Source organism: Trichomycterus rosablanca, chromosome 20, assembly GCF_030014385.1.
Source record: "Trichomycterus rosablanca isolate fTriRos1 chromosome 20, fTriRos1.hap1, whole genome shotgun sequence".
NCBI classification, from domain to species: domain Eukaryota; kingdom Metazoa; phylum Chordata; class Actinopteri; order Siluriformes; family Trichomycteridae; genus Trichomycterus; species Trichomycterus rosablanca.
In genome coordinates, this window is record NC_086007.1 from 24,738,565 (window position 1) to 24,760,897 (window position 22,333).

Consider the following 22,333-nt stretch of genomic DNA (forward strand, 5'->3'; position numbering starts at 1 on the left):
TTTAGTTCATGTTCAGTTTAGACCCTGACCAGGCTAAATATTTCTGAAATGTGATGAAGGGTGAATCCTAAATCATTAAATTGGCTACATAAAAACTAAAAATTATTCACACACACACTGTTGATCCACTCACCGCAGTTTTCCTCGTCGCTGTTGTCCCCACAGTCGTCCTCGTGATCACACTTGAAGGCGCGAGGGATGCAGGAGCCCGAATCCACGCAGCGGAACTGCACGGCCGTGTCGCATGACGTCGTGGCTGCTCAAGATCAGAAAAACAGAAAAACGCAGTGAAGCCCTTGAGACACACGAGCAGACAGAAGGATCGAAGCGGTACAGGTTCCTGCTACTCACGGCACTCCTGCTCATCGCTCATGTCTCCACAGTCGTTATCGCTGTCGCACTTCCAGATGCTGCTGATGCACTTGCCGTTAGAGCAGCGGTACTGGTTGGGCAGGCAGGTGTGTTCTGTGTAATGAATAAATAACAGGACTTAAATGGAAGGATCACAGGGCGCTAGGGTGGTCAAGCAGTAAAGTAGCCTAGACTGCTACTGCTGAGATCCGGGGATCCAGGGTTCGATCTAGGGTTCGAATCTTGCCAGGGCTATCAGCCGGTCGGTCGTCTGTACAGGCATGAAAGGAAGATGGGCGAAACAGACTAGCCATTGGGAGGTGCACTTGTCAGTGTGCTCTCAGTGACGATCCCAAATAAAAATAAGGAGTGTTGTATCAAAAGGGGCATCTGGCAAAAAAAAAAAAAGTGCCAAATATGGTATGCAGACCAGAATGATCCACTGTGGTGACACCTTAATACAGGAGCAGCCAGGGAAAATAAAAGGAAAAAAGCAATGCTGATAGCCAATTATGCCTGCTACAAGACGCCAGCCGACCGGTAGCAGAGCCGAGATTCGAAGCCAGGAGTTCAGAATCTCAGCGCTGGTGTGACCTGGCACTATAGACCAGATTATAAGTGATACTGAAGTCACCACGTATGTACGAGTTTCTCACCTGTCTTCACACACGTGTTGTTCTGGAGCTGGTACCCAGAGGGACACTGGCACTGCAGTTCTCCTGACGGCAGTGTGGTAGTGGCCACGCCGTCTGGACACACACAGCTATGCGCGTGGCCAGGTTTGGGCAGGCACAGCAAGGTACACGGCTGGTCCACACACGCGTTGTGACCTGCGAATACAAGGTATGAGAATTTAAACAACAGAGAAAAATCACATCTGGGTCACTGGGACAGCTGTGATTATCAAAATGTTTTGTGGAAGTTTATATATATATATATATATATATATATATATATATATATATATATATATACAGTATATATATATATATATGGTCTGTCTTAAATACTGTCATAAAAACAACATCTGTTCTAATAACTGACCTTTGGTTTTACCCTTGTAGAAAATCTTAAGGTCCATGACTCCGGTCAGCCTACCCACTAACAGCTCATTGTCTGACGAGCCTGTTTTAGATGCTCTAAAAATGCCCTTCCTTGACCAGTCATCCCAGTAAAGGTCATTCTGAAAAAGCAAAAAGTACATTTACATAATTTTAAAAAGGTCAACACAGTTGAGGCTGTGAAATTTGCTAAATCACAGTAAAGATGACAGAAAGTTGGCAGGACTGGCAGTCCTACCTTGAACACAGCTATGGCGTATGGATGAGGCAGGCCCTCCATGAGCACAGTCCGCTGTCCGCCATTGAAGTCGACCCTCTCAATGCGGTCTCCAAACGCTTCGGTCCAGTAGAGCCAGTGCTCGTCTGCCGTGATACCATTGGGCCAGCGTACGCCCTCTGACACGATGCGGGACACACTGGAACCGTCCATCCAGCTACGGTACACACCAGCTGCTCGGTCCCCCCAGTCCGTCCAGAACATCAGGCTAACAGGGACAGAGGGTCACGGTAAGACTAACATTCCTATCTACAAACATAAGGTTTGTAGATCTTATTTTTACAAAACACAGAGGGATTGCTTGTTCCCCTACATACACTATATGGCCAAAAGTATTTGGACACCAGACCATGAGCTTGTTGGACATTCCATTTAAAAAATAAATGGTATTAAAATAAAGTGACCTATACAGTGTATCACAGAAGTGAGTACACCGCTCACATTTCTGCAGATATTTAAGTATATCTTTTCATGGGACAACACTGACAAAATGACACTTTGACACAATGAAAAGTAGTCTGTGTGCAGCTTATATAACAGTGTAAATTTATTCTTCCCTCAAAATAACTCAATATACAGCCATTAATGTCTAAACCACCAGCAACAAAAGTGAGTACACCCCTTAGTGAAAGTTCCTGAAGTGTCAGTATTTTGTGTGGCCACCATTATTTCCCAGAACTGCCTTAACTCTCCTGGGCATGGAGTTTACCAGAGCTTCACAGAATGCCACTGGAATGCTTTTCCACTCCTCCATGACGACATCACGGAGCTGGCGGATATTCGAGACTTTGCGCTCCTCCACCTTCCGCTTGAGGATGCCCCAAAGATGTTCTATTGGGTTTAGGTCTGGAGACATGCTTGGCCAGTCCATCACCTTTACCCTCAGCCTCTTCAATAAAGCAGTGGTCGTCTTAGAGGTGTGTTTGGGGTCATTATCATGCTGGAACACTGCCCTGCGACCCAGTTTCCGGAGGGAGGGGATCATGCTCTGCTTCAGTATTTCACAGTACATATTGGAGTTCATGTGTCCCTCAATGAAATGTAACTCCCCAACACCTGCTGCACTCATGCAGACCCAGACCATGGCATTCCCACCACCATGCTTGACTGTAGGCATGACACACATCTTTGTACTCCTCACCTGATTGCCGCCACACATGCTTGAGACCATCTGAACCAAACAAATTAATCTTGGTCTCATCAGACCATAGGACATGGTTCCAGTAATCCATGTCCTTTGTTGACATGTCTTCAGCAAACTGTTTGCGGGCTTTCTTGTGTAGAGACTTCAAAAGAGGCTTCCTTCTGGGGTGACAGCCATGCAGACCAATTTGATGTAGTGTGCGGCGTATGGTCTGAGCACTGACAGGCTGACTCCCCACCTTTTCAATCTCTGCAGCAATGCTGACAGCACTCCTGCGCCTATCTTTCAAAGACAGCAGTTGGATGTGACGCTGAACACGTGCGCTCAGCTTCTTTGGACGACCAACGCGAGGTCTGTTCTGAGTGGACCCTGCTCTTTTAAAACGCTGGATGATCTTGGCCACTGTGCTGCAGCTCAGTTTCAGGGTGTTGGCAATCTTCTTGTAGCCTTGGCCATCTTCATGTAGCGCAACAATTCGTCTTTTAAGATCCTCAGAGAGTTCTTTGCCATGAGGTGCCATGTTGGAACTTTCAGTGACCAGTATGAGAGAGTGTGAGAGCTGTACTACTAAATTGAACACACCTGCTCCCTATGCACACCTGAGACCTAGTAACACTAACAAATCACATGACATTTTGGAGGGAAAATGACAAGCAGTGCTCAATTTGGACATTTAGGGGTGTAGTCTCTTAGGGGTGTACTCACTTTTGTTGCCGGTGGTTTAGACATTAATGGCTGTATATTGAGTTATTTTGAGGGAAGAATAAATTTACACTGTTATATAAGCTGCACACAGACTACTTTTCATTGTGTCAAAGTGTCATTTTGTCAGTGTTGTCCCATGAAAAGATATACTTAAATATCTGCAGAAATGTGAGGGGTGTACTCACTTTTGTGATACACTGTAAGTGAACAGCCACTCTTCTGAAAAGGCTACTCACAAGACTTTGAAGTATTACTGTGGGAATTTGTGCCCGTTCAGTCTTAAAAGTGTTTGTATGGCTGGGCGCTGATGTTGGTCAAGAAAACCTCAACTGATGATCCAGTTCATTCCAGAGTTGTTCAGTAGGGTTGAGGTCAGGGCTCTGCGCAGGCCACTGGAGTTTCTTTGAACCAAGCTTAGGGTCATAGAGGCACAGTAATGCGAGAACAGGAAAGGGCCTTCCCTAAACATTTCCTTTAAGTAATTGATTTATTATGCCTAGTGGCAATTGTTGTGGCTGAAACACATAAATTCCAACAATTAGAAATGGGCGTCCCAATACTTTTGTCCTTGTGTATTGTAGGTGTCAGAATGTCGTTTGTACTATATCAAAAGTCTGGACATTACCATACCTTTCTCCAGACAAGAGGGTCAGGGCTCGAGGATGCTCCAAAACAGAAGAGTTCACCAGAGTGCTCCTCAGATCCCCATCAGGGTTTGAAACCTGAGCAAAAGAGGGTCACCAATGTGACACCAACCTTCCAAATACTAAACTCCACCGCACCCATGTTTATATTCTACCCATTGTCTCCTTCAGGCTGGTATTACCTCGATCTTCTGAGCTCCGGCGTCCACCCAGTAGAGCAGCCGGCTGACTGGATCGAAGGTCAGCGCCTCCACATTCTGCAGTCCTTTCCTCACGATCACCTCCTGTCCAGAGCTTCCGTTCAAACACAGTCTCTACAGAGACACACAGCGAGATCCTCACTGGACGTTCAGATCATCACACGCGATCTCACTCTTACCAGCTCTGGTAAAAGTGCTCTTACCTGAATGGTGTCCAGTGAAATATCAGCCCAGTAAAGACAGTTCATCTCATAGTCGAAGTCCAGCGCTATGGCCTCACGGAGGCCTGAGAGGGGCAGGGGCTGATCTTCACCCGTGGCCAGGTCGTAGCGGTGGATGGAGTTCCTCACAGCATACAGGATGAACTCGTTACTCTCTGCAGGGGGGCGATAACCAGCAGACGTCCACTTATACACTCATAGTGAGAAACATACAGTATAAGACCAAAAGTATGCGGACATCTGACAGTGAGGTATTTGCTGAAGAACCTTTATAATATATTTTTCTCCTGGGACTCTAACTTGCAGTTTTTGCCCATAATGGCTTGATACGAGACTTCAGCTACTCAACAGTCCATAGTCACCATTGTCTGATTCTCCTCTTTATGACGCACCATATATTTTCAATAAGAGACAGAATCAAAATTTGTCAAGTTTATATTTACAAATGACATTTAAATAGACCTGCAGCTGCTAGTGTAAACACAGTGAGACAGACCTATGATCAAAAAAACAATCTGGGATTCTGACCTTCGACAGGACAAGGGAGCATCTCTCCCTCAAGCCTGGCCTCCACGTCTCCACCGCTGCAGCTGTCCCCCGGCACCTTTCTATACCTGCAGCAACAGCAAACCAGCCCTCAGGTACAGTTGCAAAGCTTTTATAAACATATTCAGTCATTATGAGAAATCGAGGTGCATTTTTATGTCATTTCCGCACGTTCACCACTAGGCGGTGCTGTTGTTGCAAGTACACAAACTCACAGCTTTAATCTGACATCACACTGTGCGTTACATTATCATTCTTCTTCTTCTTATTATTATTATCTCACCCTTTGCTGCGACGATAGGTCGTGCCCGCTGGGCAGGGCACAGGAGGGGCGTTTAAGTTGCCTGAAAACTCTGGATCTGGCACACAGACTTGGAGAGAAAGATCCTCACTCAGCTTGAAGCCATAATCACTGGGAAACGAGGAGAGAGGGGCAGCGTTAGAGAAGCATTTCTGTCATTTATCATGATTCTTAATCTTCAAGTCAGTAGGGAACATTTTACCCGGAGCTGAATGGACATGTAACAGTGACTTAATGATAGAGAAATGAAGACCAACTGTAGATGTCTAAGCCAAGCCTACAGCAGCTTGAATGACTCGGTCTATTGTGTTCAGCTTCATGAATTACTCATTTCAGGCCTCCAAGTGGAACGACTGTGGCGCTCAATGATAGAATTGTGGAGTTAAACAAGGAAGCAGATCCCTGATATAGCCACAGATGTGTGGCTATATGTCCGAACATATGTGAACATTGACCCTCAACTTAATAAACACCTTGTTACAAAACCATAGGCATTACTACAGAGCTACAGAACTCTAACAAATCCACACTTTTGGAATGGCTTTCTGTGGGAATTTGTGCCTCATTCAGTCAAAACATTTTGCCATTTGTCAGGTCAGGAACTGATGTTGGACAAATAGGTCAATTCATGCAAAAGAAGTTTGATTAGGTTGATGTCAGAGCTAAGAGCTGACCACTGAAGTTCCTCCACACCAGTCATGCTCAAACTGGAAAGGACCTTCGCCCAAGTTTCCCTCAACATTAAAAGGCAAATGTATACATTTTTAAATATAAAAAAATACCCAATACTCTCCCTCTCCGTTCACATAAAATGTTAACAGTCTTTTCTTTCCAAAGTTTATACAGGACATCAATATGAACATATTATTTCTTACCACTCATAGTCCTGGCGTGTGCAGGAGCAGGTCGATAGGCTGATGGGCCGGTCAAAGTCCTCGCCGTTGAAGCAGGTGGCGTGGGGCGATCTGCGCTTGAACATCAGCTGGTGGCCCAGTACGCAGGCGTTCCCTCTCTCATCAGACGGAGACCAAGGTTTATAATCTCCCTCCGTGCATGGCACCCCTGGATTAGAACCACCCAGAACTTAGAAACTGTACATCTACTATATAGTCTTTTTAATACCACAGATCCACTAAAACAGAGAGAACAGAACGGGTTCTCACCCAGCACATCGCTGACATTGACTTGCAGGATGAGCCAGCTGTGCTTCTGGTCAGCGTAGGAGCCGAAGATGGTGAAGACGGTGCTCTTTTCACCCGGCTCGGTCAGCAGCTGGTACACATACACGTCCTCCTTCGAGAACTGGAACTCACTCCATGTCTCGCCCTCGTTGGTGCTGTACCTGCACCACACACAAGAACAGATAGGTGAGAATGCAGCTAAATGTGGAGGCTTTATGTTATATCTTGTAAACCACAGTGGGACCAGATTGTACAGAGCAGAAAAAATAAGATGCATGAACAAAATGTGTGTCGCTTTAAAAAAACTTAGAATGGAGGGAATATATAAACACCTCAGAATTAAATGAATCAAACTGCAGAAAATGTTTGCATGTAAACAAAGCCACTGACAGATTAGAACATCTCCATACGTGTCATAAATATGTGTTATTTTATACTGCTGGGTGGATCAGATTATTTCATGGAAAAAGGTGATTTCAGGGTGGCGCCACACCCACAAGCCAGATCAGAATAACCAGTTTGCGGGAATTAATGATAAACAACAAAAAATGATCTGCCAGATCTCACCACCACATACAGGTAAATAAAACCATGAACAAGGACTCACTTAAGTGTCCTGGTGGAGCCGCCTTGAGAAATGGCCATCAGGATGCCTCCGTGGTCACCCCAGGTGTAGAAGTGAGGACCGGCCAGAGCCTGTAGCAAGGTTAACATCAGCGTTACAGGTAAAAAAAAAAAGAAGATAAATATAACATACACATTGTGTGAACAGTGGAAGTGTATCGATACCTCTTTCCACCGAGCCCCAGCACTGCTAGACACGTACACATTGGGCTTATTGGCCAGGTTCTTTCCCACAGACCCTGTGGGATAAATAAACAGATCAGTTTGTATTTACACCGTTAAGAACACACACACAGCATTACATTCTTGCTCTACACCGATCAGCCATAACATTAAAACCACCTCCTTGTTTCGACACTCACTGTCCATTTTATCAGCTCCACTTACCATATAGAAGCACTTTGTAGTTCTACAATTACTGACTGTAGTCCATCTGTTTCTCTGCATGCTTTGTTAGTGGTGTGTGGTGGTGGTATGAGTGGATCAGACACAGCAGCGCTGCTGGAGTTTTTAAATACCATGTCCACTTACTGTCCACTCTATTAGACTCTCCTATCTAGTCGGTCCACCTTGTAGATGTAAAGTCAGAGACGATCGCTCATCTATTGCTGCTGTTTGAGTCGGTCATCTTCTAGACCTTCATCAGTGGTCACAGGACGCTGCCTATAAGGCGCTGTTGGCTTGATATTTTTGGTTGGTGGACTATTCTTAGTCCAGCAGTGACAGTGAGGTGTTTAAAAACTCCAGCAGCGCTGCTGTGTCTCATCCACTCATACCAGCACAACACACACTAACACACCACCACCATGTCAGTGTCACTGCAGTGCTGAGAATGATCCACCACCCAAATAATACCTGCTCTGTGGTGGTCCTGTGGGGTCCTGACCATTGAAGAACAGCATGAAAGGGGGCTAACAAAGCATGCAGAGAAACAGATGGACTACAGTCAGTAATTGTAGAACTACAAAGTGCTTCTATATGGTAAGTGGAGCTGACTTGCAAGTTCGATTTACTTGGAGCATTAGAATTAAAATTCTAAGGCTTTGAGGCTGCTGGACGACAGCTGGAAAGACCGAACATCACCTTGGAGTGTGTTTGCGTCTGCATAATTTTCTGTTTATTAATCAGCGGCTGCGAAAGCAATAATTAGCGCATCTGCGTCAGAGCAACAGCGCCCAAAGTGGGCAGACGTCTTCATGATCCTGCTCTTTTCCGCTCTCCAAAACTGCCCATTATGTAATGATCGTTTTAATTAAAAGCCCAGCTGCTGCCAGCCAATAGATGAGGGACAAAAGGAAGAGAGGAGAACGGCTGCGCTCTGTAGACACTTACAGAGAGGTAAATGTATGTTTTGCACCGAGCATGAAGAGCCGAACACAATGGAGGATGCTCCGGAACGTCCTGGGGTTTAATCTCCATCATTACACGCTGCGTGGAGTGTTTATTACAGCTTCAGTCGGGGCTTTAGATAAGCACGGGTGCACACGAAGAGGCAACACACTTCTCTAACACAAACAGAGCGGGGAGCTGGTCCCGTGACCCACCTGTTGCCATGATGAGACCGGGTGCAGACTCTTTGGACAGAATGGGCATCCTGCGTAGCTGGATATTTAACAGCTGACTCCAACGCTGTGCCAAGTGCAGAGAGCAACCTTTAGAAAGCTGGAGGAGAAAGCAGAGTCAGTCAGTACCGAGACTAAATACACCAGTTATAATCATGCACCGTATGTGCAAAAGTATGTAGACACCCTCATATATATGTATATATATACATGGTCATAAGGTCCAGTTCCACAGGAAAACACTGGGTGCAAAGCAGGAACACCCACCCACTCCCCCTTCCCAAAATGTTTGTGCCCCTCGAGTGCCCTCCCCTAATTGTTAGTTTTTTACTCTCTCACTCACTTGCTTAACCGCTTATCCAATCAGAGTTTTTTGGGGGGGGCTGTATGTGCTGGAGCCTATCCCAGCTTTTCAATGGGCGCAAGGCACACAGTAATACCCTGGACGGGGCACCAGTCCATTGCAGGGCAGACACACATACACACTCCCATTCACCTATAGGGCAATTCAGTGTCTCCAATTAACCTGACTGCATGTTTTTGGACTGTGGAAGGAAACCACAGTATAGTAAATACATTCAGGCGCTACCTGGCAGTCGATGGAGCCCCCCAGGCTGTCGGCTGTAGGTGGCTGGAGCAGTTCCCAGGTGCCTCCTTTATCGAAGGTGATCACGGAGCGCATGTTGTCTTCACTCAGGGAGCCATTGATGAGCGTGGCGACAAACACACCTCGCAGGCCCTCAACACGGTGCAGGTCTGCAAACGGCTCGTTGGCAAAATACCTAAACAAACACACACACACACACATGTATAGAGAGGTATTTACAGTGTAAAACAACATGTACCACTGGGAACCCGGTGCTGCACCATTGTTTAGGGATGTAACGATGCACCACAAGACAGTTAAAAATCGATTCACATGTGTAACAATTCAAATCGGTTTACATGTATAATGAATCAATATTCACTTTAAACAGCAGAGGGCACTGGCGCTATTCACCTCGCCTGGTTGGCGTCACTACAGGGTTGCCAGGTTCGGAAGGTTTTGGAATTTATGTGAGGATACTTTATTTGTATTATTCATTTATATATTTAATGTGGGATTTCTTATACAATTTATTTCAGTTATTTTTACACAAGAAGGGAAATGTGCAGCATTGTTTTGCATAGTTTGTACCTACCTCAGAAATAAAAGGGCATTCATTATTTAGATAAATAAAAGATAAGAACAAAGAACTAAAGAGAGAGAAATAATAAAAGGACACTTTGTCATGACATAAAAAATCCTAATGTAATCGCAGCCGTACCTGATGAGGGTGTTGCTCCCTGAACCCTCAGGACTGTAGTACAGCATGTTCTCCAGAGAGAGAGAAAACGCCAGCCCCTGTGTATCTGAGATGTACAGGTGTGTGACGTTGTTATTGTGGTTGACGCAGACGAACACCTGATCCTCTGAGGCGTCGGCTATATAATACTCCTGCAAAGAACAGACAGAGTCAGTTACACAACATCCTGCACTGCCCTCAGCATTACAGTCATGAATAAAAATGCTACTCACAGTGATGGGATGGCGGGTGTTAAACAGGGCAGCTTTCATGGGCTGTCGGTTGTAGGAGACCCACAGCTGTACGGACTGCGACTCGTGGCCTCCCAGCAGCGGCTGAGGGAATATACAATGCATATTTTTAACATTTTATCCATTTATTTTTAAGCGACTTACAGTACTGGGATAGTATACAGTCTGAGCAATTGAGGGTTAAGGGCCTTACTCAAGGGCCTAACAGCAGTAACCTGGCAGTGGTGGGGCTTGAACCAGCAACCTTGACCACTAGGCTACAACTGCCTTGTTAAGCCACACATTCTACTGAATCTAGAAAAGCTGGTGGTACAAAATGCATTAAATAAAGGTAGAATGTAAAAAAAATACACTACCTGGCCAAAAGTATGTGGACAACCAACCATAAGCTGTTTTTCCCTAATTTTCCTCCCAATCTAGTCGTATCTAATTACCCAATTGCATTTCGCTTCCTTTGTACTGATGCTGACTTCCATTCCTGACCGAGGAGAGCCGTGACAAACACACTCCCCCTCCGACACGTGTGCAGTAGTTTATATAGGGCTCAGTTTCGCACATGGAGAGTCACGCACTGATCCCATTATCCCTCGTCTTAATTAGCCAGCAGATCCCTTCTGACATTCCCACCCTACGAACAAGCTAATCATTTTTCGTGTAGGCGCCCAGCCTGCTGGTAGCAGAGCTGAAATTCTAACTCTCTTGTGTGTTTTACCACTGTGCCACCTGAGCACCCCATGAGCTGGTTTTATGCCAAACCATGGGCCTTAATATGAATGGTAAGTCCATTTATGCCCAAGCAACCATAAAGAGTAGAAATCTAATAATTATCCATGCAGTAAAAATGTTATGCCTGCTCATAGAAATCCCATTAAATGACCAAATGCCAGTCTATAAATAGCTACAGGGAGGACACACTTCCATAGACGTCATTCATATTATTGATCGGTATAAGACAGCAGCAATTGTTAAATGTTAATCAAAACAACTTTGTGAAAGTAAAATCTGTTAACCAGACAAAGCAGCAAATATCTGGCATAACAAGTATCTAAAACAGCAGCCCAGGATTATAAAAAAACAGTAGAGCTGTTTTCTCCAAGCGTAGACCATGGGGAGAGCCGTAAGCCTGACAGGCTGTGAACTGTCTGGCTGGCATGAATGAATTTCCCTTGATGAGGCGGAAAAGCACGTCTTGTTCTCTGGCTCAGAACAGCGCATGCAGTGTCGCCGGGCTCTCAATCCCCTCCTTATGCCCCTAGCGTGCGCCATCCATCGTATTGATTTATCTGCCTATTAATGGCCGTCTCCGGGAACAGACTGCAGCGGTGTCGCAGGCAGCCAGAACACAGTCTGGCTTTAGAGAGCCACAAGGGAAGGAAAGGGATTTTGGAACGGGAGGTCGTGGCTGGCAGAGTGTGAACCGAGTGCCCGCAGAATGGTAGCAAGCACTCGAGCTGACAAAGAGGACAAGCTGGCTTTGAATATGCAAAACTGACATGGCTATCGGGAAGCCAGAGGACTGGACCAATAGATACTGGGACCAAGTGTTCCTCCAGTCAAAGATACCAGACTGTCTAAACAAAGAACGAGAGGAGGACGTTCCAAGTACTGACATGAGATGTGTATGAGGGTTGGAAAAATACCCAGCCCTATGAAAAATAAATAGATAAATAAAAATAGTGAGACGCAATGGTACTCTTGCTACTCTTTTCTTTAAAATCCTAATAAATAAATAAATAATCAACTCTATGTGCTGTACGCTGTATGGTCCAGAATGGGAGAACGACCAGCATAAACAGAGCCGATTCTTACAGGTTTAATGCACATTCGGCTGCTGGGCACATCGTTTCCTTTCATAGTGGGAGAGGCTTGGGAAACGAGAGGCGTACTGATCTGGCAACCTCTGCCAACCTGCAGTGGACCGAAGAGACATGAGTCACGAGCAGGAGTTCAGGCTTGTAGGTCTCGACTGTAGATCTGCAGGGTGTTTGAAGGTATGTGTGTGTGTGTGTGTGTGGTTGTGGAGATATGCCAGTTTAATTAGCAGGCATGTGCCACAATGTACCTGCCCTGGCAGCAAACTAATAATAATGGCATGGCACATACGTAAGGCCTTATCTAATTCAAAATGTAAGGTTTGTATTTAGCGATTTAACATTTTGCGTTTGTGTAGCATTTAAGTGTCTCACGTTTACTGGTTAAGTCGCATTATGAGGCGTCCTAGCAATCCTACGGCAATTCAGTTAGCAATCGGTTAGTCAAAATGTCAAGAAGTGTAAAGCATCTAAAAACATGACTCGGGTAACTGAGTTTGAAATACTCCCAACCAATTCTGTAAACGCAGAGGGGGGTGTGTCAAAACATGGACGAGTATTTTTATATTTAAGACCGTTGCTGGATATTCTAGGTTTACATTCAACCGTTAAGGTAGCTGTGCTGTGTATTGTAGCTTCCATTTATTCTATCATTCGATTTATGAGTGTAATTTAATGACTGCCGTGAAATGTGACACTTTTCTTTATCCATGAAATCTGAAAACTTTTTTTTAATGCATTTTCTCCCCAGTTTTCTCCCGATTTAGCGACTCAATTTTGTCTTCCGCTGCTGAGAGATACCAGATTGCATCCGAGGAGAGCACGTCGCTGTACACGCCTCTTCCGACACGTGCACAGCCCTCCTCTTCTCGTCCCTGCATTCTGCACAGGCGTCTCTTCCGCCAATCAAGGTCCTTACACAGCGTATGAAGAAACCACCCACGCACACATAGTCCGGCCCCCACCCTGCAGATACGGTGGCCAGTTAGTATCTGCTGCAGGCACTGCCAATTATGCCCGCCAGATGGCACACAGTTTCCAAGGAACCAAGGAGTTTAGAAACTCGGTGCTGGTGTGCTAGCGGAATATCCAAGGTCCATGAAATTAAGCATTATTTTCCCGTGAATGTAGTACAGCCCTACACATAAGGTGCATTAGAAAGCAGAAGAATTGTAATAAGGAATTTAAAAATACTGCACTGAGGGAACAAATGGGAAAATAAGAATGAAAAATAATACAATTCCGAATCAGACAATACACACAATAATTATCCTTAAATAGTTTAATTAAATGATTTTTAAAAAGACTTTTTGAAGATTTTCAATAGACGAATTGGCTGGTATTACAATTAAAGAGCGAGTTCTCATTTAACAGGTCGTCAGAGGAAAAACCATGTAACAGGATAAAAAAGCTTAATTATTTCTGAGCAGCTCAATAGCACTTTTAGAAATGAAAAAAGAGCTCCATTTCCCAGCTTTAATTACTTTGAGGAGATTCTCTGTGCCAAAAGTCGCTCGTGATATTCATTATGGTAATCCTATTAAAAAGTGAAGATAAAGCACTGGGGGGCAAATAGTGTGGAGAGGGGTAAGGGGTGATAGAAAGAGAAACTGTCTTCGACAGCGTCCTCGGTCCGGCCCTCCTCAGAGACACGAGACTCTGATTTACTCTGACAGGCAGTGATTTCAGTCATGATTGACTAATGCTTTCTCTGCATACTTCCCCTGAAAGAGGAAGAGAGGGGCGCTCGGGAGGCGTAGAGTTTGAATCTCATCTCTGCTATCGGCCCACACGATTGGTTCTGTGTCTGTAGGAGGAGGGACAGTGACTGAAACAGGGTTCGTCGCCGGGCAAGGCGACCCTCGCAAATAGCAGTGCATTGCTCTTCACGTGCGGTACTGCGCCTAGCAGGTGAAAAGAAGCGATCGGCAGCAGCTCAAGTATCGTAGAGCAGCGACCCACATTTTGTGCATGATTTTTACCCAACCCAGGCAACATGAACAATGCATCAAAACGAAACACAATTAAATATAATTAAATAATACAAATGATGGCAATTTGGTGCCACTGTGGTTTACAAGATGTAACGTTTAGCCTCCACAAGGGGGCGTTCGTGTACAGGTTTATATCGTGTCTGATAACATTCATTAAATAAATTATTATTTTTCTCTGCAACCAATTTTTTTGGCTTGCGACCCACCCAAGGTTTACGACCCAGGGTTTGAAAAAAGGGGGATCAAGGGACAAGAGAACATTAAGCTCCAACTGGACACAACCAAACTGGGTCAATAAAAAACTGATCATTTAAAAAAGAAGGGGGGGGGGGGGGGGAGTTCAGGGTCACATGCCGGCCACTACCACTCTATATCTTCCTCAGCAAGTCCGTCAGTGTCCATTATTTTGACATCCAGACGTCCTCCGGTCCCAGTTTTAAGCTCTGTCCATATGTTGCTGATTGTACTGGGCTGCTGGTGTTTGCACAGACAGACCAGTAATTTCTTTAGACAGCATGACATTATCCTGTTAAATACGAACAAGCACTGTGGGGATTTGCACGGTCAATAAATCCCCTCTACGATTACACCACAGCAAAGCCATCAATCATGTCATGACGGAATGAATGAGGAGTGAATTCTAGGCTGGAGGAATGAGGAAATGTGCAAGTCTTATTCAAAACAGTTGGGACAGCAAATGAATGCAATTAAATATAAATATATATATTAAAAAAAAAAAAAGCATCATTCAACTTTTTACATAGAATTTTTATCCTGGTCAGGGTTGCAGCAGGTCTGGTTCCCGTCCATCAACTTTCTGCTAAGCGGTTCTCCACACAGTCATGACCGGCTCTGTCTGAGATGAGGGGAGGATCAAACTGGCAAAGGCCTGCAATAGACTGGTCTGACCAGGGTATTCGAAGTGAAACATGACCCACCGCAACCCTGACCAGGATATAAAATGCAAGGAATAGATCAATGCTACCAGCTCAAGTAAATCATTCAAGTAAATATCTACTTTTAATGGGATTATTAAGACCTAAGGCTAGCACACCAGCGTTGGAATACTGAACTCCCCGAGTTTGAATCTCAGCTCTGCTACTGCTCGGCTGGGCGCCCCCTAGCAGGCACAATCGGCAGTGCCTGCAGCAGACAAAACTGCTGGGTGGAAAAAGACCGGACTAGAAAAAGACAGGATCTTAGACGCTGTGTAAGGACCCTGGTTAGTAGCCTGAGGCGCCTGTACAGAAGTGGAAGAACGTGAGGATCAGTGTGTGACTCTCCATGCGCAAGACTGGCCTCACACGCGAATAAGAAGGGGTTGGTGGACTTCACACATTTTGGAGGGAGCATGTATCAGGCAACTATACCCCCCTCTGATACAACTGGGGTCTCCAACAGAGGAAGACAAATTGGCTTCGCTAAACTAGGAGAAAAGGGGAGAAAATGCAGAAATAAAATAGCCAGAAAAAGTGAGCTGTGGTCATTCTTGGTGTGTGTGTGTGTAGCCAAGAGTGCTTGGCATTAAGCATTATGCAGTGTAGCGCTGATAACATGACCATATGGCGGCACGGGTTAGCGGAGCACAGATAATCGGCGCATGAACACCCCCGAGAGAACAAACCACAAGTTCACCCAACACACACAGATCTGCAGTGTCAAACAACCTCGCTCATCTCATCTCGAGTGATGTTTACTCTCCACTTCATCCTCCGGAGACACTTTATCTGCATTACAGGATGCACAGAATATTCACCCAGACCTCATCTGACCCGCCGACGCCGGGGTTTGAAAGATGAGCGTCTGAGGTTTGTTTGTACAACCAAAACATTTTCTCCAGGACAAACTGGAGCAGGAGTCGGCGTACACAGTGAGGAGTGAGGAACCACTTGATTTTGGACAGTCTGACCGCCAGTAATGATAACAAACCAGCTCGTGTTTCAAAAGCCAATTCTTTTAAATTCAGCCAGCCAAAAGTGGCCAAAAGTATTTGGACACCCGAGCACGTAAGCTTGTTGGGCATCCTTTCCAGAAAAAAATACGTGCCTTTAAAACTGACTATTCGATTTGAAGCCACGCCAAAAGAAAGCAAACACTAAGTCTATGCATTTTACAGAAGAACGATGCCAGGACTCATTCTGCACTCGCTACAGCACTGTGGCTTGGTAGATACAGAGTGCACGTGCTTGACTGGCCTGCCTGCAGTCCCGATCTCTCCTGGTGAAAATGTGTTGCGCATCATGAAGAGGAGAATTAAACCACAGCGACCACAAGTCTTCTTTCAAGCAGGAATAAACAAAAATAATAAATAATTACTGTCCTCATATCGCAAACAATTAAAAGGTGAATTTAATGGGACAGGTGATGTAACACAGAGGTAAACACACCTTTTTCCCAACCTTTATAACGTGTTGCCAGATTTAAATTCTAAATATATTTCTATCTAGGAAATCCAACAAATTCTTTCCGTAATGCGTTCGTTTTTACATTCATACTTGTGGTTTGAAATTCCAGACTGACTTTGCATGTCTGATTCAAACTGTAAGTTCTGATTTAAAGCCACACTAGAGGGATGTAAATACAACGCAGATCAAATGTCCTCATGCAATCCAAACATGAACCCAGTGATGGGATTTCTCAGGGTGTTTTCACTGGTAAACAGCTGGTGGTGAGAACAGCAGGGGTAAAATTAGTGTCAAAGGATAAATGGTTTATACATCAAGTTATCATACAGGGTCAAACCAGGCAGGTTAGTGAATGAGTAGCTAAACGAGTGAGAGGTTTGAACATGACAGGCTTGTATTTGTATTTTTTGTCTTGTACCAACTGTGGTAGACGGATCAGCACAACCCAGTAAATCCATAAACCCATCACTTATTTTCTTGCATCTCTTTGGCATAAATCCTGCCTTCCACATGCCTTCTCTAAGCTCCCACACAAACACAACCAATAGGCCTGAAAACACTGGTGCATCAGCTTACCAGTAAGAGACCGGGTACAATTTCAGAAACTCACATGTGAAAGAGGAAGCATGAGTCCACATACGCCAACACAATGTCAGCCAAGCTGGGCTGACAGCTTTTGAGATTAGTGACTAAGTAGCTAAAGGAGTGAGTGGTTTGAGCATGACAGGCTTGTATTTTCTCAACTCCATGAGGTTAAATTTGTGAATATAAACAAAACGTTAAAGGTGGTTCGCAACCTAGGGTTCCCAGTTCTTTTTGACTCCTCCCTCTTCTTTGAACCTCATATTAGGGCCTTGGTTAAAACCTCTTTTCTACATCTACAAAACATTGCCAACCGGTAGCAGAGGCGAGACTTGAACCCAAAATATCCCACTGCGCCACCTGGGCATCATAAATGTTTTTAATACAGTACAAATATAATGCTGTGTAATTTTCCCAGTAAACTGGGTAACTGGTACAGTGTTTGTATTTCATACTGGCTCTTTCTTAACTACATAATCCGTTAGTCAAGTTAGTGCTTTTTACAACAGACATTGTCTCAAAGCAACTTTACAGAATCCAGGGCCGACAGACCAAAAACCCTGTTGAACAACCTAAGAGTGACAGTGGCAGGAAACTCCCTTAACATTACAGGAGAAACCTTGAGAGGAACCAGACTTTTCTAAAAAAAATACACCCATGATGCTTTACTGTGCTGAACTTACCCTGGTTGTTGTGGCAAACATGTACTTGTCTCGGAGCTGGAAGCTGTCCACTCTCTCCAGGATGACCTGTCGGTTTTCCTCACTCTGGAAAAAGTCAGTACTGCTGAGAACACTGGACACGCCCTGGGGCTCATGCCTTTGGACCAGCACTGTGGTGGCATTGTCGTATGGTTCCACACCCCTGGAGAACAAACACAGAACTGCAGTTACCACCATACTCAACAATACACACCCACAAACGGTATGCTGGATACACTGGGATTGAACAACATTGGGTCTGTGGATACGTCCCAGTAAATGCTGCAGAAGACCAGTAAAGGTACCACAAATGCCTGAGCCGTGGCTTTAGGCACCCAGGCACAATGGCCTGTTATCCTCCTTTTGTAAACACACTGCGCTGTTTGATGAGGCACCTCCATTCAAAAGGATAAAGAGATTAAACTAAAGGAAAGTTCACAGACGGCTGTTCCGCACCACACCCCAACCATTTCATGAGCAGCTCGCGCGTTCGTGATCAGATGTGCAGAGCGAGCATTAACCGCCGCGTCAAAGAAATCCACGCCAAAGCCGTCTAATAGGATCAGCGCGCAGATGTGAGAGAGGTCAAAATGCACAACACGATATTAGAGGTAGATGGTTAATAACAGTAAAGTTCATGAGAAGGACTACTGGAAAGAAAGTGTCTGAAAATTAAAGTGATTCAGAACAGGACCATTCATGCAGAGAACAAATTTTTTTTATTCATGAACCGTCAACTGGGAATCGTTTATATATCATCTGATTCACAGAACTCACGGCACAACTCTACACCAAGGCCGTCTAAGAGGATCAGCGTGCAGATGTGAGCGAGGTCAAAATGCTCAACATAATACGAGATAAGCTGGGCTGACAGCTTTCAAGGTAGCTGGTTAAAAACTGTAGCTCAAAAGGATTTAAAAGAAGTTCATGAGAAGAACAACCAGAAAAAGTGTCTGAAAATCGAAGTGATTCGGAACTTTTATTTATTTATGAGCCGCCAACTGGGAATCATTCAAATATCATTTACATTTATTTACAGAACTCATGGCAAAACTCTACGTCAGGGTCATCTAATAGGATCAGTGTGCAGATGTGAGCGAGGTCCACACTGACTCGCAGAAGACCACAGAGGGTTCCACAGGTGTCAACCAAGAACCTTCCATCCAGCCAAGACCTGATGATCTGCACGGTCACTGCAGAAATCCAGATTCACTGGACCAGACAACGTTTTTTCCCATCTGTAACCGTCCAGTTTGTGTGAGCCTGTGTCCACTGTGAACCTGATGTGTTCATCTGCTGTTATAGCTAATTAACCTCAAGGCTTAACAAGTTGTGCTGTTTAGGGTTCTCACCACAGATTCAAAACATGACAGTAAATAAAGCCACATTTCCTTCATATACAGCGGTACCTTGAACTGGTCACTGAGTTTCAAGGTATTTCTTCCCATAAGGATGTTTGGAGAACATGTTAATGCATCCCATGGTCCTGTGGAACTGCATATATTTCAGGCTAATGTAAAATAATGGGGCTGTTTTTGACACTTATACACTGAAAATAACAGAAATATAATATAAAAACACTGAAATACGATTGAAAACAGTTACATACAATAAAACCTGCAGTTTAGCTTTAGTTCTTTATTGTTTCCTAATGCTTTTTACTCATGGAGATGCTTGATTTTGGAATACCGTATTTCTTAGCGGTTCAGTACCGACGCATTCACATGAGAAGCAACAAAACCGCTTTTGCGCTGCTGTGCCGTTATTTCCTATGGAGTGTGACAGCGATGCACAAAGCTTAACGTAACTTATTGTTTTAAAACAACAAGTAAGGAATTTTATTAGTCAAGAGAACTTATGAGCAGTAATAATGAAGAGAAGTTTAGTGCTCCTGTCTCCTTCTTTTAATACATCAAACTACATTAAGCTTTTTTTTTTAACAATAAACGTTTTAGACTCTCAGAAAAGCTGATTCTGATTCTCACAATTTCTCAGAAGCTCGAGCTGTAACACAAGTTTAAAAGTAAAACAGGGAGGAAAATCCAGATAAACACAGATACATGTGGAGCTTTCAGACTGGATTTGACGGTTATTCCACACAAACGCAGATTCGTCTCATATTCGCACCGATCAAGCCAAGTGCTGAACAAAGCAGTGGCTGCACACACGTGGAGTTTAAGTGTAGAAATTTCTCGATAAAGGACGTCAAGTTTTAAAGATTTCGAGTTTAGGAAACGTACAAGGTACCACTGTAATTGATTTATTACACTGTTTATTATCTGTTTAATAGTTATTAATCAATTATTACATAATTGATTTTATCACACTGCTGTGGCTAAAACACAGTCAGTCATTAGAAGGGGTGTCCCAATACTTTTGTCCAGATAGTGTATGTGTAATGTAATCTATGCACCTTCTGTATTTGTGCACCCAGTCTGGAATTTAAACCCCTAAAACTCACTGCTCGTAAAAGTAAAAAAATGTTTTCACAGGAGCAGCCAGTCATATTCATAAACTGTTGATAACTGAAGTGAAAGTAAAAGCCGGAAATACTGTACAGTTATATAAACACCAAAATCTGAACGATAAACAAGTCAGAGGAAGCAAAATAAAAAAAAAAATAAAAAAATAAAAACCACAAAGCTTGATTGACAAACGTTCTGAGGAATCAGGAGTTCAGAGCAGATCTCTGTCAGCTTTTACCAGCAGTACTTGCTCACGACCGTGACACTTACCAGAAGTAGGACTTGACGTGCTCCTGAATCAGCACCCACGTCTCCCCAAAGTCATCTGACTTCCACAGCTTTAGAGAAAAAAGGAAGAGGTTTATAAAGAAATCGAGCTGAGCAGATGAGTCGTTTTTATCTGGGCAGTTCAGAATCATCACGGTGTGTCGGACAGCTGCTGATGGTCGAATCTCACGATGTGTGTTTAATTATGCGTTATGCGTTAACATTTACATTCACATTTTCGGCAGTTAGCAGACACTTTTTTTATCCAAAGCAACTTACAGTTAAATTATGACTGAACAGGGGGTCAAAGCTCAAGGGCCCAAGCCCAGTGGCAACCTGGCAGTGGTGGGGCTTGAACAAGCAACCTTTTGATTACTAGTCCAGAACCTTAACTACTAAGCCACAACTGACCTGTTATGACCTATTATCATTATCATTTTCACAGTTTATCACTGATTAATCCTAGTAAGGTGTCACAGGGGGTCTGATCACAGCCAGATGCCAAACTTGCTTATTTAAAAAAAAATGTCATTAGTTTTTAACTAACAATCTACTTAAATGTGTTAGTTAAGTGTTTATTAAGTCCACAATATAGAAATAAAGAAATAAAGAAACAAATAGGCAATCAGGCATTTAAAATGTAAAGAAATCTGAAAAAAATGATGTAAAGATGCACCACAAGACAGTTAAAAATCGATTCACATGTGTAACCATTCAAATCAGTTTACATGTATAATGAACCGATATTCACGTTCAACAGCAGAGGGCGCTGGCGCTACTCACCTCGCCTGGTTGACGTCACTACAGGGTTGCCAGGTTCGGAATTTTCCAGCCAAATTTATTTATGTGAGGATACTTTCTGTATTTGTATTATGCATTTATTTATTTAATGTGGGATTTGTTTTAAAATTCAATTTCAGTTTGTTTTACACAGGGAAATGTGCAGCATTGTTTGGCATAGTTTGTCAGAAATAAAGGGACATTCATTATTTAGTTAAATAAAAAGAGAATTTAAAGAGAAACAAAAAAAGGAAACTTTATCATAATTTGTCTTTAATTTAATTTTGTTTAAAAAATCGGGAAAAATCGTATCGTGAACCCAGTATCGTAAATTGCATCGCATCGTGGGTAGAGTGTATCGTTACATCCCTACTCTAGATAGAACACAAAGCTGGATTTTGGGTGATAGACGAGCTTCGGACGAACCTGCTTATTGGGATGAGAGCTGTCGTAACCCAGGACCAGGTTTGGTCTCTTGCTGTTCAGCAGCAGGTCCGTGGGCTTGAAGGGGACCGAGAATCCTTGGACACTCTTGCAGAAGTCGAAGGTGTTCCACAGATAATCGTTTCTGGTGTCGGCAAATATGTACTAAAAGGACCGAGAAGAACAGAAACATATTAGACAAAGCTGAATTCCACTAGCACTTTTTAAACAGAGGCTAATAAAAATAAGGAGGTTTTATTCCAGGATTTTGTCCATGAATCCTCCAGTTACGACTTCACAATGATCGCAGCATTAATAATGCCATACTTGTTAGCAAAATTATGTAACTATTTTAAGAACATAATGAGATTCTAGCAGTTTTAGGTTTTAAATCAACATAAAACCGGAACTGGTTCAAATCGCTGAAAGAAATTAGGACTGCTCATTATTCACTGCCATATTTAAAGACAATTAGACTGAAATAAAATAAACATCACACCACAGTACGCAAC

The 22,333-nt window shown here is 43.8% G+C and overlaps 1 protein-coding gene across 1 annotated transcript in view; it reads right to left on the reverse strand.

Moving 5' to 3' along the window:
- The window catches only part of sorl1 (sortilin-related receptor, L(DLR class) A repeats containing), a 58,549-nt gene that overhangs the window by 18,819 nt on the left and 17,397 nt on the right, over positions 1-22,333 (reverse strand). Inside the window, exons 4-24 of the mRNA XM_063016250.1 lie at positions 21,825-21,986; positions 20,622-20,689; positions 17,869-18,049; positions 10,376-10,477; positions 10,125-10,294; positions 9,407-9,599; positions 8,800-8,917; positions 7,421-7,494; positions 7,239-7,327; positions 6,614-6,792; positions 6,326-6,512; positions 5,433-5,561; positions 5,132-5,217; positions 4,586-4,758; positions 4,365-4,496; positions 4,169-4,260; positions 1,651-1,897; positions 1,396-1,534; positions 1,008-1,181; positions 352-465; positions 134-256 (exon numbers count right to left, since the gene is read on the reverse strand). Of these exons, the coding sequence (XP_062872320.1) occupies positions 134-256; positions 352-465; positions 1,008-1,181; positions 1,396-1,534; positions 1,651-1,897; positions 4,169-4,260; positions 4,365-4,496; positions 4,586-4,758; positions 5,132-5,217; positions 5,433-5,561; positions 6,326-6,512; positions 6,614-6,792; positions 7,239-7,327; positions 7,421-7,494; positions 8,800-8,917; positions 9,407-9,599; positions 10,125-10,294; positions 10,376-10,477; positions 17,869-18,049; positions 20,622-20,689; positions 21,825-21,986 (2,932 nt within the window). The remainder of the gene's footprint in view (positions 1-133; positions 257-351; positions 466-1,007; positions 1,182-1,395; positions 1,535-1,650; positions 1,898-4,168; positions 4,261-4,364; positions 4,497-4,585; positions 4,759-5,131; positions 5,218-5,432; positions 5,562-6,325; positions 6,513-6,613; positions 6,793-7,238; positions 7,328-7,420; positions 7,495-8,799; positions 8,918-9,406; positions 9,600-10,124; positions 10,295-10,375; positions 10,478-17,868; positions 18,050-20,621; positions 20,690-21,824; positions 21,987-22,333) is intronic.